Source organism: Rattus norvegicus, chromosome 18, assembly GCF_021556685.1.
Source record: "Rattus norvegicus strain SHRSP/BbbUtx chromosome 18, alternate assembly SHRSP_T2T, whole genome shotgun sequence".
Taxonomy (NCBI): Eukaryota; Metazoa; Chordata; class Mammalia; order Rodentia; family Muridae; genus Rattus; species Rattus norvegicus.
In genome coordinates, this window is record NC_141551.1 from 76,239,292 (window position 1) to 76,254,034 (window position 14,743).

Sequence of the window (14,743 nt, forward strand, 5' to 3'; positions counted from 1 at the left end):
GGAATCTGCTGATACAGATATGCTAGTCTTGGTTTCTTGATTGAATTGATAGAGAGGTAATAATAAAAAGTGAAATAATTGAATTAACATATTTAGTTCACCAATGTGGGTACAGTGAGAGAAGACAGCATTCAGAAGTCCATTCCGATACCTGCAAGTAGGAATTCAGGACGTGGCTTTGGATTTCGTCCATAGTGTCTGTCCCATAGGAGACAGTACCCAGATGGAGCCGCTTAAACACCATTTCGTTCTGAGTGAGCGTTCCTGTGTGGGAGGGAAGAGGAGCACAGTGAGCAGAGGCAGAGTGAAGCAGCTCTGTGTGCAGTGCCATAAAGAGGGCTGGTCACATCCGTCACTGTGCCCTGGGACATCCGTTAGGTAGGCACCACAAAGTGCCTGCAGAATGGTCACTCTGACAGGGAGGCTTCAAAGTTTCTCTCCAAATGTATCATGTTAATAGTCTTTAACAAGGGAAGGGGCTCTAGAAAAAAGAAAATCTAAGTCTCTGTGCCTGGGTCAGATCTGTTAATTGGTATAACAGCAACTTCTGCTCTTCTAAATATGAGATAAACTAGGAAGCTAAGCCACAGTACCGGGCTGGAGAATGACACTACCTAGCCCCAAATCAGCACACTTTAGTAGCCTTAAGACCTACTTCTGAAAAGCAATCATTATTGGAGAAAGGTAATACTCCAGATGTTTAACCCTTCGTATACTGCCAGGAGCCAGCCTGGCCCGGAATGGTTGAAGTGGGACACAGCGTTGGAGGTAGAGGCAGCTTTAAAGATTGATGGCCTCTGGCCTTCTAGCACTCTAACCATACTGAATGTTTGCTGATAACTTCTAAAAAGTATCTTAAAAGTGTTCTTGTTTACTCTGTTGTTAAAATGATTAAGACCTGTTGCCTAGCAGTGGGGAATTAAGTAAAAAATGTATTGCTATAGCTCCCTTCTCTGTCCAGGCAGCCAGAAGCCTCTCTGGCTAGGCTGGTTAACTCTTTGTGAAGAGTTCGGAAGGAAAGAAAAAGAATTAAAGTGCTTTATACAGGCAAATATGCAGACACATATATATTCGTACATCCCCACACTGGTTGGGGCCAACTATCTGTCTCAATCAATTCCACAAGTACTCATGCATATTTATATACATACACATATGCCTACATAGGTGAGTCCAGACAAAATATACATTTGGATGGATGGATGGATGGATGGATGGATGGATGGATGGATGGATGGATAGCATCCTACTAACAATTTTGTTTCTTTTCTCTGGCCTTTTCATACCTTCTCATATAAAAAGTTGTTTAGAAAAGTACGTTCAAAGCAGTGTTTCACTCTAAATGCTCATTGTAAGATCAAAGCAACAACGTTTTACATGGCCTGGCCTTATCATCATGTAGCTTTATCTTTGACTTAAACTCTTTTCCTTGAACACAAATTTGTCCCAAGTTTGTATCTCTTTTAATGTAATTATGAAAGTGCATTGTGCTTCTTATTATGCAGCCTTTATTTACTATTATGAGGAGTGGGCACAGTCTGTTCTTGATTCTAACTTAATTATATCTTTTTAGCAAAGCAACTAAGGCCATCTCTTAAAACTTTCTTCCTAAAATTATCTGAATCAAATCAGGAATTCTATAGGTTTATTAATTCATCTAAACAGTATTAATTCATGAAAGTTCATCTTTACATTGATCTGCAGGAAACTGGATCCAAAGGGTAGGCTAATGCCCAGGGGTTCTTATATTAATTTAATGTCAGGAAAGGCATATCGGCTGCTAGAAGCCTTCCTTAGATTGAAGTCTCTCAGGGCCTTGCCTCCCATCAGTCCATGCAAACAGGTGGGCCACCTCCAGGAAGGCTACCTGCTAGCCTTAGCCTTTCCTGATGATTCCTGATACATTTATGTCACCTGAAATGACAAGGAGGTTTATGAAATGGGAGACAATTTTCATAGGTGAGTTTCTGAGAGAGCCATTGGGATGTGCTACTTAATACTGTCTCCTCAAACCAGAGCAGAAGCTTTAAAGTGACTATGCCCAGGACTGTCAATAAAGCGGAGACACACGTCTCACTTAATGTAATACTCAAGCAGTGCGGGTTTCACAGACATCAACAACAAAGGGATGCTCTCTTAGACAGGAACAAAGGTGCCGCTGCCTCAGGCGCTTGCGTCTGGTCGCCACCGGGGCCTCAGCACTGGACTTAAAGAGCATGCCGCAGGGTTCCTGACCAACAGACACAAGAAGTGAGAGGCATGACAAGCAATGGCATAACCATTTCCAATGAAACTTGGGCTTTCCCCACATCTCTACACCTTTAATTTCCGTTGGCACACATGAAATTGACAATACCCATCATTGACAGTCAGGATTTACATTCAGAGTAAAATAGGTTATTGACTTGGAGCGTTCCTGAAGAGCACAGGGTCTTCTTTACAGAAGAGCAGCTTTTGTCTTTTTGTTTTTAGACGCTGTTTTGCCAAGCATTCTGTTAATGAACATACTTTATTAGAGCTTTACAAACTCCTCAGGAGCAACAGTGGTTGTAGCCCTGTGCACTGACCATGAGTCCATACATCTTGAGTACATGGCTTCAACTTCAGAGAAGTGGAAATGAAACCAGTTATGTGAGACTCAATCTATGCCAGTCTCAAAGTGGAATTAACTTAAAATACATGGCTACATTAAATATTAAAGTCAGCAGCAACCCAGCTTCCCAAAAAAGTGAGGAGCTCTGTAGCGGCATTTAACAAAGTTGGACAATCAGAATTCTAGTGCTGTATAGAGGAAGGCAGTGAAATAATACACGGCTTGGTAAACACGATGTTCACAAACCACCACAAAGTACGTGTTCCTGAAATCTGCAATATTCTAAATGTATTCCATATGAACGCTATCTGTTTCAGATCGCTTGACATAAATGACAGATTTCTATAGACTTCTCTCCTTGTTAACTTACAGCGGGCCAAGGAGGTCAACTTTTGATTATGAGCAATTTTATATGTAAAGTTAAAAGAATACTACAGCAAACACTGATATACATTAGACAGACAGTGAGTTCTTTGTTTAAAAATAGAAATTTATAGATTTGATTATATTCATTCATCCTCCCCAAATCTTTCCAGCACAATCCACGTCCCTTCTCACCCGACTCGTGTCCCTTTGCCTGCCCCTCCTTCACTCCACCCACCCTGGGCAGCATGAAGGCCAAATTGGAGGACCAAGCATTTTTAGATGTGTAGCCTTCCACTGGAATGTGGTTGATTTATTCCAGAAGCCAAGAACTGCCAATAACACCTCCAGTGAGGGTGGGACTTCGTGCCCAACTCCTAGACCGTAAATTTTCCACAACTGTACGCAGGCACTAAAAGATCTGTGAGGAGCTCTTGCTGCCCCGACGTGGCGCTGAGGTGCTTTGCTCAGAGCGTCAGTGGGTGTGGGCAGCACCTCCTGCTCCTGCAAGCCTCCCTGGGTCCACAGTGGAGCCCAGATGTGCTGCTGCTGTGCGGCTTGGCATCCCCGTCAGCCTTCTTTCCGTCAAGAGCCAGCAAGATTGATACAGGGAGGGACGACGTTTCCTTTACAAACTGCCCTGTAATCATAATGAACTCTTACCTCAGATCTCTATTAACTGTATTATAGAGACACAGTGGTCACTCTCAGGAGCCTTGGCTGATATGCAGGTCCCCACCACTGCCTCTTCACAGTGTAATGCCACCAAAGGTGGCACATGGATGTACAAAGTCCCAAACAGGCAGAAAGAGGTGCCAATACAACCTCTACACATCGCTATGAGCATGTGCTCGTATACACATGTGCGTGCGCACACACGCACACACACACACACACACACACACACACACACACACACACACACACACTCTTCTTCTTTACTCTTTGTGTTGAGTAATCCTGAAACCTCTCAGTTCTACCTCAAGAACAACATACAGCACAACTCTTCCTTCTCTGATCTCTACTTAGGAAAGCCTTGGCACGTCCCCCTTCACCTCTCATGCTAATTTGAGAACCTCTTGCAGGTATTCTTAAACTCAAGGTCTAATACTTTCTAACACATTTCCCACCTGTGCTGTATTTCAGAAATGAAAATCTCTTCACATCACTCTCATGATTAAGGTAAGCAGTAACTTAATCTGGTTCATGCGTTTCAACACATGCTGCTCGGGACAGGAACCGAGATCTCCTGTGCAGTCCAGAGCTACTTTCTTCACCCGGCTTCACAGTCCCAACTGTTACCTTCCTCAGCCCCTCACTGCCCACATCCCACAGACGTCAGAGGACTTGGGAACTGCTTATCTGGCAAACACTCATTACAAGGCATCAGCAAACCCAGGGGTTAATGTAGTAGACAGCTTAGGTCCAAATGCCTGTACCCTGTACGCCAGCTGCTTTCAGCACTCCAAATCTTTGTCTTTAGCAGTGTGTGTATGCGTGTGTGCACGTGTGTGTGTGTGTGCATGTGTGTGCGTATGCGCGTGCGTGTGTGTAAAATGTCCTGTAGGATAATGTACAAAGTCACCAAAACATAAAGCACGGTAGTGTGGATTTCGTCCCTAAAAATTCTGTAGCTAAAAAGAAAGGCAGGAAACAACCTTATTTCCAGAGGTCCCAAGTTCAGGGAAGGCAAGGCAAGGCAGAAAGACCACCAGTGTGATGTGGAGAGGAGCCCTCAGGGGTGAACATGAGGCATGTCGAGAACTGTAGGCACACTGATGCTCCTTGAAGGCAGAGTGAAAGGACGGGGCCTATGAGAGGCCAAGAGGGTAATGGGCGAGTACGTCATGTCAAGAGGACACTAAAGAGGAGGACGAGGTGAGGAGGAAAGTCTGTGTTCTGTCACAAGGACACTATGAAGAGGAGAGCCTGTGTCACGTTAGGGTTTTTGGGTCAGGTGTGGAGGACACTGTAAAGAGGAAAACCTCTTTCCATCAGGGTGACACAGATGAACCAGATTCCCCTGACAAGATTCTCCTTCTCAGAGTACCCTCCTCTTGTGACACATGTCCTCTCATGGTCTCTTACAGGGTATACCTCACGTACCCTCTCCCACTGGCTAACTCATGCATCAGATGAGGAACCAGGTGCTGACATGCCACCTATGTGCAAAGTGCAGCCGTGCCCATGAGGAGAGGGTGTGGTGCACCTAGGGTTCAGAAACGCAAGACTACTTGTGTAACTCCACCCTGCAGAGCCTCTGACTTGTGTTTCTCTTGTTGCTTTTCAACTCAGTGTCCATGCTGCCCAGGTCAACGACAATTCCTTCCTAGTCACAAAATCACATGTCAGGATTAGTTTAAATATTGCATGACAGCATGAGCTATTTAATAAATGTTAAAAAAAAAAAACAAGAGACCCTCAAGTGATAAGACTTTTAAAATTACACTTACTAATTATATAAGCACACATGCATGCATTCAGGCAGGCAGGCATAGGCACAGGCACCGGTTACATGCACATGCCCACGCATGCACACATGCACACGGGTGTCTGACACGCTAGTCTCCAACTCTTGATCCTTTTGCCTCAGCCTTTGAAATGCTGGGATTACACACACCTATATACCACTGTCCCTTGCTCATGCTGTCCACCAAGTTGCTGGGGATCAGACCTCGGCTGGGCCTTGAGCGTGTAAGGAGCACTGTATCCCCCAATTCTACGTGCAGCACAGAGTCTCTGCATCTACCTCAATGTCATCCACAGTCCAGCTCTTACCCTGCAGTGAAGTAAGGAACGTAAAAGTTCAATTAAAACTGAAAACTGACAGGTATGCTGCGGCCCACAACTTTAGTTCCAGCATTCAAGCTGTAGAGCCAGGCAGATCTCTGAATTCCAGGCTATGCTAGTCTACAGAGTTCTAAGCAGTCAGTGATACCTAGTAAGACCCTGTCTCAAAAACCAAAACCAACCCCCCCAAAAAAAAACTGAAAACAAAACGAAGCTCCCCAGCAAAGCTGGAGGATTAACAAGCCATGGAGAAGCAGACAACTCTCCATACACTTGAATCGTGTGTCAGTCACCTTTTTTTCCTTCCAGAGATTTCTGGCAAAGAAAAACCTAGCATTTCAAATCCAACAGGTGCACAATGATATCAGCTGCTTTCCAAAACAAAGACATATCATTACCATCATTCCATTCAGACTATTTCTGGATAGTAAATTTAGGGTTTGAATGTGGTTCCTATTTTAATACATCACTTTAGTCATCCATTGCCTATGATATCACATTTCCAATCTAAGTTTCCTAAGTTCAACAATATCAACTGCATTTTGCTTCTGAGCATTTTGGAGAAATCTCAAGAGTAAGTCTACACATGTGCAAAGCCTGTGAACAAGAGAATGCAGAAGACATGAAAATATCAAGCACAGCGTTGCACAGCATGTTCAGTCAAAATGACGTAAAAGGTAACTGAAGCCTGGGTTACAGCTGTCATCTCCTCTCCTAGATCGAGCTCTGGGTTCAGATGTCTTTCCCTGTCTCGTAGCCCAGCTATCCTCACTTGTAAGCTTCCTGCCTGTGCCTTTTGAGTGTATATGTGTCATTACACCTGTCTCAGTGTTCACATCACTAAAAGACTTTCATTCCGTGGTTTAAGATGACATTCTATTTAGGAATAGCATCCCTTGTGAGTGAACTTCATCATGAGGCAGGGTTCACCATCACTGTGCATATAGATATCCACCTCTCCCATCCTAGTTCTGGGGCAGTCTGGTTCTTTTCTAGAGCACCATCTGGATACCCTTGTTGACAGGAGGCTGACTCCACCTTCTGCTTAACCTGGCACACCGTGTTTCAGTTCTTTGTTCTGCCACTCAGCCCTACTGAGGGCAGTCCTGTGGTCAGTTATGAAATGAGGCTGTTCCAGTCTTTCTAATTTCCTTCTTTTAGTTTTCTGGTCCCTCCCAATATATCCACATGGACTTTTAGATGAACTATCAAGTATTGGAAAAGATAAGTAGCTGGGATTTAAATAGTTAGAATTTATAAATTAATTTAAGGAATTTAGTTGGCATACTTACAATAAGTATATTCATTTTTTATACCATTCTAAATGAAATTGCTTTGTAATTCAACTTTGGGACAGTTTAATGCTAGTATATAAAAAGTACAATTGGTTTTTATGACTTGGTTTTATGTACTTTGGCTGTTGGGTTTCTAAGGGATCCATGCGGATTCCTCTATGTAAGTCTGAGTCATACGTAAGCAGATACATTTACTGCTGCTACAGACAGACGAATGCCATTTCTTTTCCATGTCTACTTTGCCTTGGCTAAATGTCTGAATACTTTTTTGCAGAATTATCTATAATAAGCAAAAAGGGAGAAGCAACCCAAATGCCCATTTATTAATAGGTAGATAAATTAAATGTAGCATGTACATACAGTGGAATAGTATTTATCAGAAAAAAAGTGAAGCACTCACCATACACTGTAGATAAATTTTGAAAATAATTCTACTAAATGAGGCTCAATACACACAGCCCATCCATGTGATGTCCACCAGGCAAATCCACAGGGTCAGGGTTTCCTGGGACTAGGAGTGGAGAAGGTACCGAGTGAGGAGTGACTGTCAGTGCTTGTAAGCACTTGCCTTGGGGGGTGGGAGTGAGTAATGAGAAATTTCTAAACCGGAACTATGATATGCACTATATAATAATTACACAAAATGCTGTGCAAGATAGATCAAGCCTAAGTTTTTTTCATTTAACTCAAGCTATAATGTAATAATGGTATATCTAAAGTTTCTACGCTATAACAATGTTTGAATCAGTTCAACAATGATATACCCAAACCACTGACTCGTATTGCCCACCAGATCAAAACCTGCAGTGTCTCTGATATTCCAGTGTCCTATATAAGTACATCGTCTCTGGCTGGGTCCCAGGATCTGGGATGTGTGTGTAGACAGCGGTTCATTCCTTCAAGTGAATGCAGTCTTCACACAGCAAGCAGGATCTGGAGAATGTTTGTTGAAGGTTTCAGAGTTGCACTGTGTCTCCTTCCTACCCATCCACGTCTCTTTACACTGTCAGTCTCAGGTGAGCACAGCGGTGCGCAGTTCCTGTCTCACCACTAGAGTTTCTCACAATCCAGTCACACGGTGATTTCTAGGCCCTTCTCATCTTAATATGTTGGAAACCAATGGGCTCCAAACTGGAAACTGTCAACAAGGAGATGCTGGCTTGAAACCAGACGGTAAGGCTGCCACTGCAGCAAAGAGAGTGACGTTGAGTTATTTATGATACTCAGGTCCTGTGACAACAGGCTTTCTTGTGATTTCTAAGACTAAAAGAATGTAGTAGTCTTTTATAAAGCAGGCTTTCTGGACTGCAGTGAGCAAGGCAGGCAAGGAGGAAATTGATTTTTAGGAAAAATGTCCTGTGGGCATCATTTTCACGGTGGCAGCAGATGCAGTCCACGCTGGGAAGCAGATGTGAAGCCCCTGATCAGAGCCACTGGGCTGCAAGTTGCCGGCACATCAGGATTGTGCTGAGCCGTAATACATGGACAGACAGGTGCTTTACACAGACAAACAGAAGAAACCACCTGCAGGGCACGGAGATAAGCTCATCCCAGGACAGCAGGGTTTCTTGTGAAAAGCGGGGCAAGGCAAAGGCATGACCATGACTGGTTTGTAGCAAAACAAATGAGTAAATGAAAACGAAGCTCTCAAATGATGAGTGAGTCACTAAACTTGAGCGTCAGCACTGGTCAGTAAAATACTGTAGGGCTGGGTGTGATGGCACACACACAATCCCAACACTCAGGAGGCTGGGGCAGGGGTATGAGATCAAGGCTAGCCTCGGTTAAACAGAGTTGTCTCAAAAACTAACAGAACTGGAGAAAGCTCAGTTGGTAAAGTACGTTACAAGCATGAAGTCTGATCTCTAGAATCTGCCATCCCCCCGCCCCCCTTTCTTTAAATATTTGGCTAGGCATGGTGGTATAGGCCTTTTTTTTTTTTTTTTTTTTTTTGGTTCTTTTTTTCGGAGCTGGGGACCGAACCCAGGGCCTTGCGCTTCCTAGGCAAGCGCTCTACCACTGAGCTAAATCCCCAACCCCGGTGGTATAGGCCTTTAATCCCAACACTCAGTAGCAGAGGCAGGCAGGTGTCTGTGAGTTTGAAGCCAGCTAGGTCTGCATAGAGAATTTCTAGTCAGGTTGACATAGTGATCCACTGTCTCAAAACCAAACCAAACCAAACCAAACCAAACCAAACCAAACCAAACCAAACCAAATTGGGCATGGTGATGCACGTGCACTTGTAACCCCATGATGAAGAGCTGGAGACAGGCAGATCCTGGGGTTCGGTGGCCAACCAGGCCGGCTTATCTGAAATTCCTGGTGAGTGAGAGACCCTGACTCAAAACACAAAGTAGAAAGCATCTGAAGAACAACACCTATGCTTGTCTCTGGCTAACACACACACACACACACACACACACACACACACACACACACGCACATCTATGCACACACATATACAAATCAATCACACACATATACACAGCTATGCACACACATATACAAATCAATCACATACACGCACACACACACATCTATGCACACACATATACACATCAATCTCACACACACACATCTATGCACACACATACACACACACGCACGCACACACACATCTATGCACACACATATACAAATCAATCACACATACACACACATATTCATACACATATACACATGTATATACAAATCAATCACACACACACACTATTCAATGTACAATCAGACATTTCCCCTGTAAATCAGGCCTTTTCCAAAGATTCTGATTCCTAGCACTTGTGTTAAGTGTCTCAATCAGTCCAAACTCCCGGAATGTTAATGATACAGCTCATATCCAAGTGCTGACTTTAATGAGTGACTGTCCTCAGAAGACAGCAAATGTTTGCTGTAAAGGAAGACTGTAGTTACTGTCATCGTGATGGAAAGACCTTATGGCCTTCTGGTTGAGAGGACATTAAAAATGTACTCTAAATCTTACTTTAGATCTGCCTACCCTCTAACACTAACTAGCACACACACCATTTTTTTGCTGGTTTTAAAAACGATGAAAACAGCATTCCCCTCCTGATGCTGTCCTATGAAACAACATTCAAATCTGAACAACACGACATTTGGGGTAATAGATGCTATAATTAAATATAGGTCCAAAAGAAATCCTGTTGTTTTACTGGGTATTTCTAGTAATGGTTTTGTTCTACATGAAGACAAAAACTTCCTACCAAAGGAATTAATGTATTGCTTTAATAGGCTGCACTGTGAGTTAAGTTTTAAAATTTATGAGTTCACTGCAGCATTGTTCTTTAAACAATGGCATTGTCAGATGCAACCAGTGAGAAGATTAAAGTTCTCCCGGCAGATTAAGTACAAATTATCCGTCCTCCTGTTTCAGCATCATTTGTTCATTTATCACATAGTGTCTAGTGTTCCTGGTCAGTGTCAATATGCTCTGCATCCTTGCAGCTAACAGATGTCGACTCTTGTCGAATGAATTACTTTATGTTTCACGCGCTGCTGGCCGCAGATGTGTCACTATAGCAACATCATTAATTTCAGATCTTACCGGAAACGTGCACTCCAATCAAACCTAATTATACCACATTGCTTTCTTGTCCACAAGAAGGAAACTATAATGCAATTATTGGGACACTTCATTTTCTGTTCTGCTGTGGCAAATGAGAGAGCCACTGTGATGGACGCTTCTTGTCAAAAAGCTTATTGATGAAGCACAAACCCAATTTACAATCATAGGAAGGACCACCTTACAATTATGTTAGTAATGTAAGGCTCCTCGGGTGCCAGCTCATACTGGACCATCTCAGCAGGAATTAGCCCCTGTAAGATGTCCGAGAAGTGCCTGGCCCTGTGCTGTGCCTCTGTTCTCCAGAACCAGAGCTGTGCATGCCAACAATCATGCACTGCAGAGGACGTGCGGTATCAGGAGCTCACACTGATCAGCTCCCGGCACACGTGCTTCAGGGAACACACATACTCACTCGCAGGAGAATACAGGGCCTTTGCTTTTGTGACTGAAACAGAGAAGATGAGACAGAACTAGAAGTTACACCCTGAACATAATGCTAGTCAATGTCGAGTGTGCACTGTCTCGACAGGCACAATCAGGGCAAGGGGGATGGTGGGCCCTGCTAGACTTACACAGACTTCTAGTTGTACTTTCGTACTGTCTTAGAGCTGTCCAACGAGCAGCCTCTGAGCTTGCTTGGCTGACAACTCTCAGCAGAGGTGAGATGTGTCTGAGATCACAATTAGAGGGGTGGCCACCTCTCAGTCTCCACTCTCTTCACCTGACTGTGTGGAACGCGCATGCGTTTGTAAGACTGAGGTGGGGTGGGTACTGAAGTGCCACTTAGCTGCTGAAAACAGTGGCTCTCTGTTATCTATCAGCCTACGGTTTAGTCAGTGTGGCCTTCCTGAGAGGCCAAGGCACATCTACACCTCCAAGAACCCTGGAACACTCAGGAAGCAGGGATGCAGAGACCACCGCCGCCACCTCAGCTCCCAGCAAGACAGGTCAAGATCCTGAGAATGGGTGATGTGCTAGAGTTCCGGGGAGACAACTTCAGGGAGAAGACTGCAGGTCGAGGTACAGTAGGAACATTACATTCCTAAACAAATGGCCAGACAACTGAAAGACTCAGCCAAAGACAGCATTTTCTTTGGTAGCTCTTACACTGACAGACTTTTTAGAGAAGCAGGGGTGAGCAGGCATGGCAGCTCATCTATAGTCCCCGAACTTGGGAGGAGGAGGAGGAGGAGGAGGAGGAGGAGGAAGAGGAGGAGGAGGAGGAGGAGGAGGAGGAAGAAGAGGAAGAAGAGGAGGAGGAAGAGGAGGAGGAAGAGGAGGAGGAAGAGGAAGAAGAAGAGGAAAAAGAGGAGGAGGAAGAGGAGGAGGAGGAGGAAGCGGAAGAGGAGGAGGAAGAGGAAGAGGAGGAATCAAAGTCAGCCTACAATACACAGTGAATTTCAGGTCAGCTTAGGGAGCAGAGGAAGAATCTTTCTCAACAAATAAGCAAAGTGAGAAGCCATGCTAAGCTCCTCAGTACATTCTACACAGTTCTGCTGGGATTCTTAATCTCATGCCAATGTAAAAAATAGGACTGTCATGGACCATTTTCAATGTGAAGACAGTGTGTGAGCTGGGAGCTGCCCTCGGATGAGAAAAGGGGATAGCAGGAGTCTCAGGCCCCAAACTGTTCACTGAGAGAGGAGGATTTGTGCCCTCAGCCTGTGTGAGCTGGGCCGAGGGGTGGTGGTAGTACATTTGAAGCCACTGTCTACTGCCAGGTCAAATTATATATTCAACACTGCTGCCCATTCTCTAGTCTTTTAGACTGCTTGTGTCTGAAAAGCCCTGATTTAGCTAAACAACAACAACAACAACAACAACAACAACAAAACCACCAAGTGGAAGGAGCTTAGAGTCCCAGGATCCTCCTTCTGACATTTCACCCCGATGACTTGAAATTTCATAATGGAAATGAGGAGCTATAAGTAAGAATCTTATCCTTGATTTTTAAAAAAGGAAACCAGCATTTTAAAGATTGTTGTCACAAAACATTTACACATTGTGGCCAAAGACATACATTGGAAGAACTTGCTTGGGAAGGTGGCTGGCTGGTGTATGGGCCTCTGGACCCATACAGCACAGAGCCTCCCAAATCCTACCCTATGGAGTACCTGAGACCTGGCCAATCTCTCCAACCTTCCCGCTAGCTTCCATGGAGTCTGCCATCACTGGGGGTGTCAAGTGACTTTTGGAAAGCAATCAGGAAGGGAAGTGTTGAGGAAGCAGAAGACCTGCACTCCCCTACCCATCAAGTGAGAAGCTTCCCATGGACCCATGGGGTCCAAGGAAAAGCTGGCGGGAAAGAAGAGCAGTCAGGGACGACCCGTGGCTGGCAGCTGGAACACTGCAGAAAGAAGTGCCCTCTGCCTTGTACTAAGCTCTGGCATACTTTGTCCAAGGACAAGCCTCTGGAAGGTAAAGGTCAAACGCTATAGAAAGCGCACTCTCTGATCACAAGGAGTACAGTCTATTATTACCTCAACTTTATGTCAGTGAACATCACTCTGTGAAGTTTTCAGGTTTTGTTATTTGTAAGCACAATAGATTTTTCTACATTGGTTTTGCTAAAATGACCTACAATTCTAATATCAGTCTATAAACTTATTAGATTTTCTGTGTATGTACTTCACTGTCCTTCCCACAACCTTTGGTAGTACTAGGGACTAAACCTAGGGCCTTGCCTATGCTAGACAAGCCCCTGCCACTGAGCTATGGCTCCAGCCACACTTGAATTTTCTCTTAAGGCAGAGTCTTACTAAGATGCTCAATGCTGGCTTTGTATCTGCTCTGTCCTTGCTTTCGGGCATTAGCTAGTAACTCAAATATGATACTGACTATGCTATCTTTTCCTTGTTCCTAGTCTTGGGGGAAAGCTTTAACATGTGACTGCTAAGTGACATTGTATATTGGGAATATTCTTTTCTAGAATGAAAACAGTTCATCACTCCCTTCCCCCGCCCCAGTTTGCTAATGAACTCCACATGAATAGGCCCTAAACTGAAACTCACCAAACGCTTCCCTGGACTGAGGCCTGAGGTTTTCCTCATGGCAATGCTGTGATTTCTAGCAATGAGCTTCTAAATTTAAACAAGCCTGAGGTCCTGGAGCACATCTATCTAGAGCGTTACATTACATTTTCATTGATTACAGGGCTTCAAACAGCACAGTTAGGGCATCCCAATGCACTCAAGCCTTAGTATGAGCTCATAGCTGGGCAACGACTTCTAACACATGCCTTTCACCTGTTATAACTCACCTATACTTCACTGTGGTTTTCTCCCTAACTTGTGCATAGAGTTTTAAATATTAAACATAACTAGCTTTGGCACTTTATTTAGAATTTTTAGATTGGCATGCCAACACTTTAACTTTTCTGGTTTTGCTCCCTCCTTACCTTGACGTGACTTCAAATTTCAATCAATAAATTATCCCGTTTACTTTTTCTTCTCCAAATGAGTGAGTTTAAATTATACAAAGTATGCCTTGAAAGGATGTTAAGAACACCCATAGAACTATTTGGGGCTGGTGTTAGGAGAGCTTTTGGAAATAAGTTTTCATAGTTTTAGCATGGGGTAGGTGAGATGGCTCAGCAGGAAGAAGCAATTGCTGCCAAACCCAGGGCCCGAGTTCAATCCCCAGAAGCCACAAGAGCAGAAGGAGAAAATGACTCCTTCAAGTTGTCCATGATCGCTCGCACCCCATGATGTATGGTGGCATGTACATGCAGTATCTACCCACACAAGATAAATAAATGGGAAAAGTAAACGTTTTCAGGTGCTAGAACCATTTTTATGGTCTAATTTAATGGCTTATATTTCCTTGAGAATTGTTCTCTTGGTTTCATTTTAAGCTGGTGACAATAATCAATGTTCTCTTATGATTTACTTTAAATACCATGATTGTAGCTTTGCTCAATATGCTTCTCTATTTTTGCCTTTTTTCCAGTTTTATTTTCAAGTTACACTTATTTCATAAAATCTTTTCAAAAGACTGTCCAGTTGTACTATGCTCCCTGTTTTATCTTTACAACTGTAGTTATGTTTTCAGACAGGGTCTTGCTGTGCTGTCCAGGCTGGCTTTGAACTCAAGACTCAAGGGACTCTCCTCCTTAGCTGT

The 14,743-nt window shown here is 43.9% G+C and overlaps 1 protein-coding gene across 11 annotated transcripts in view; it reads right to left on the reverse strand.

Moving 5' to 3' along the window:
• Positions 1 to 14,743, reverse strand: part of Atp9b (ATPase phospholipid transporting 9B) — a 193,380-nt gene that overhangs the window by 41,418 nt on the left and 137,219 nt on the right. For all 11 annotated transcript variants that reach the window (XR_015642132.1, NM_001106130.1, XM_087592286.1 and 8 more), the window contains 1 exon segment: positions 152 to 264. Coding sequence is in view for 10 of the 11 variants with exons in the window: in NM_001106130.1 (NP_001099600.1) it covers positions 152 to 264 (113 nt within the window). In the remaining variant the exon portion in view is untranslated.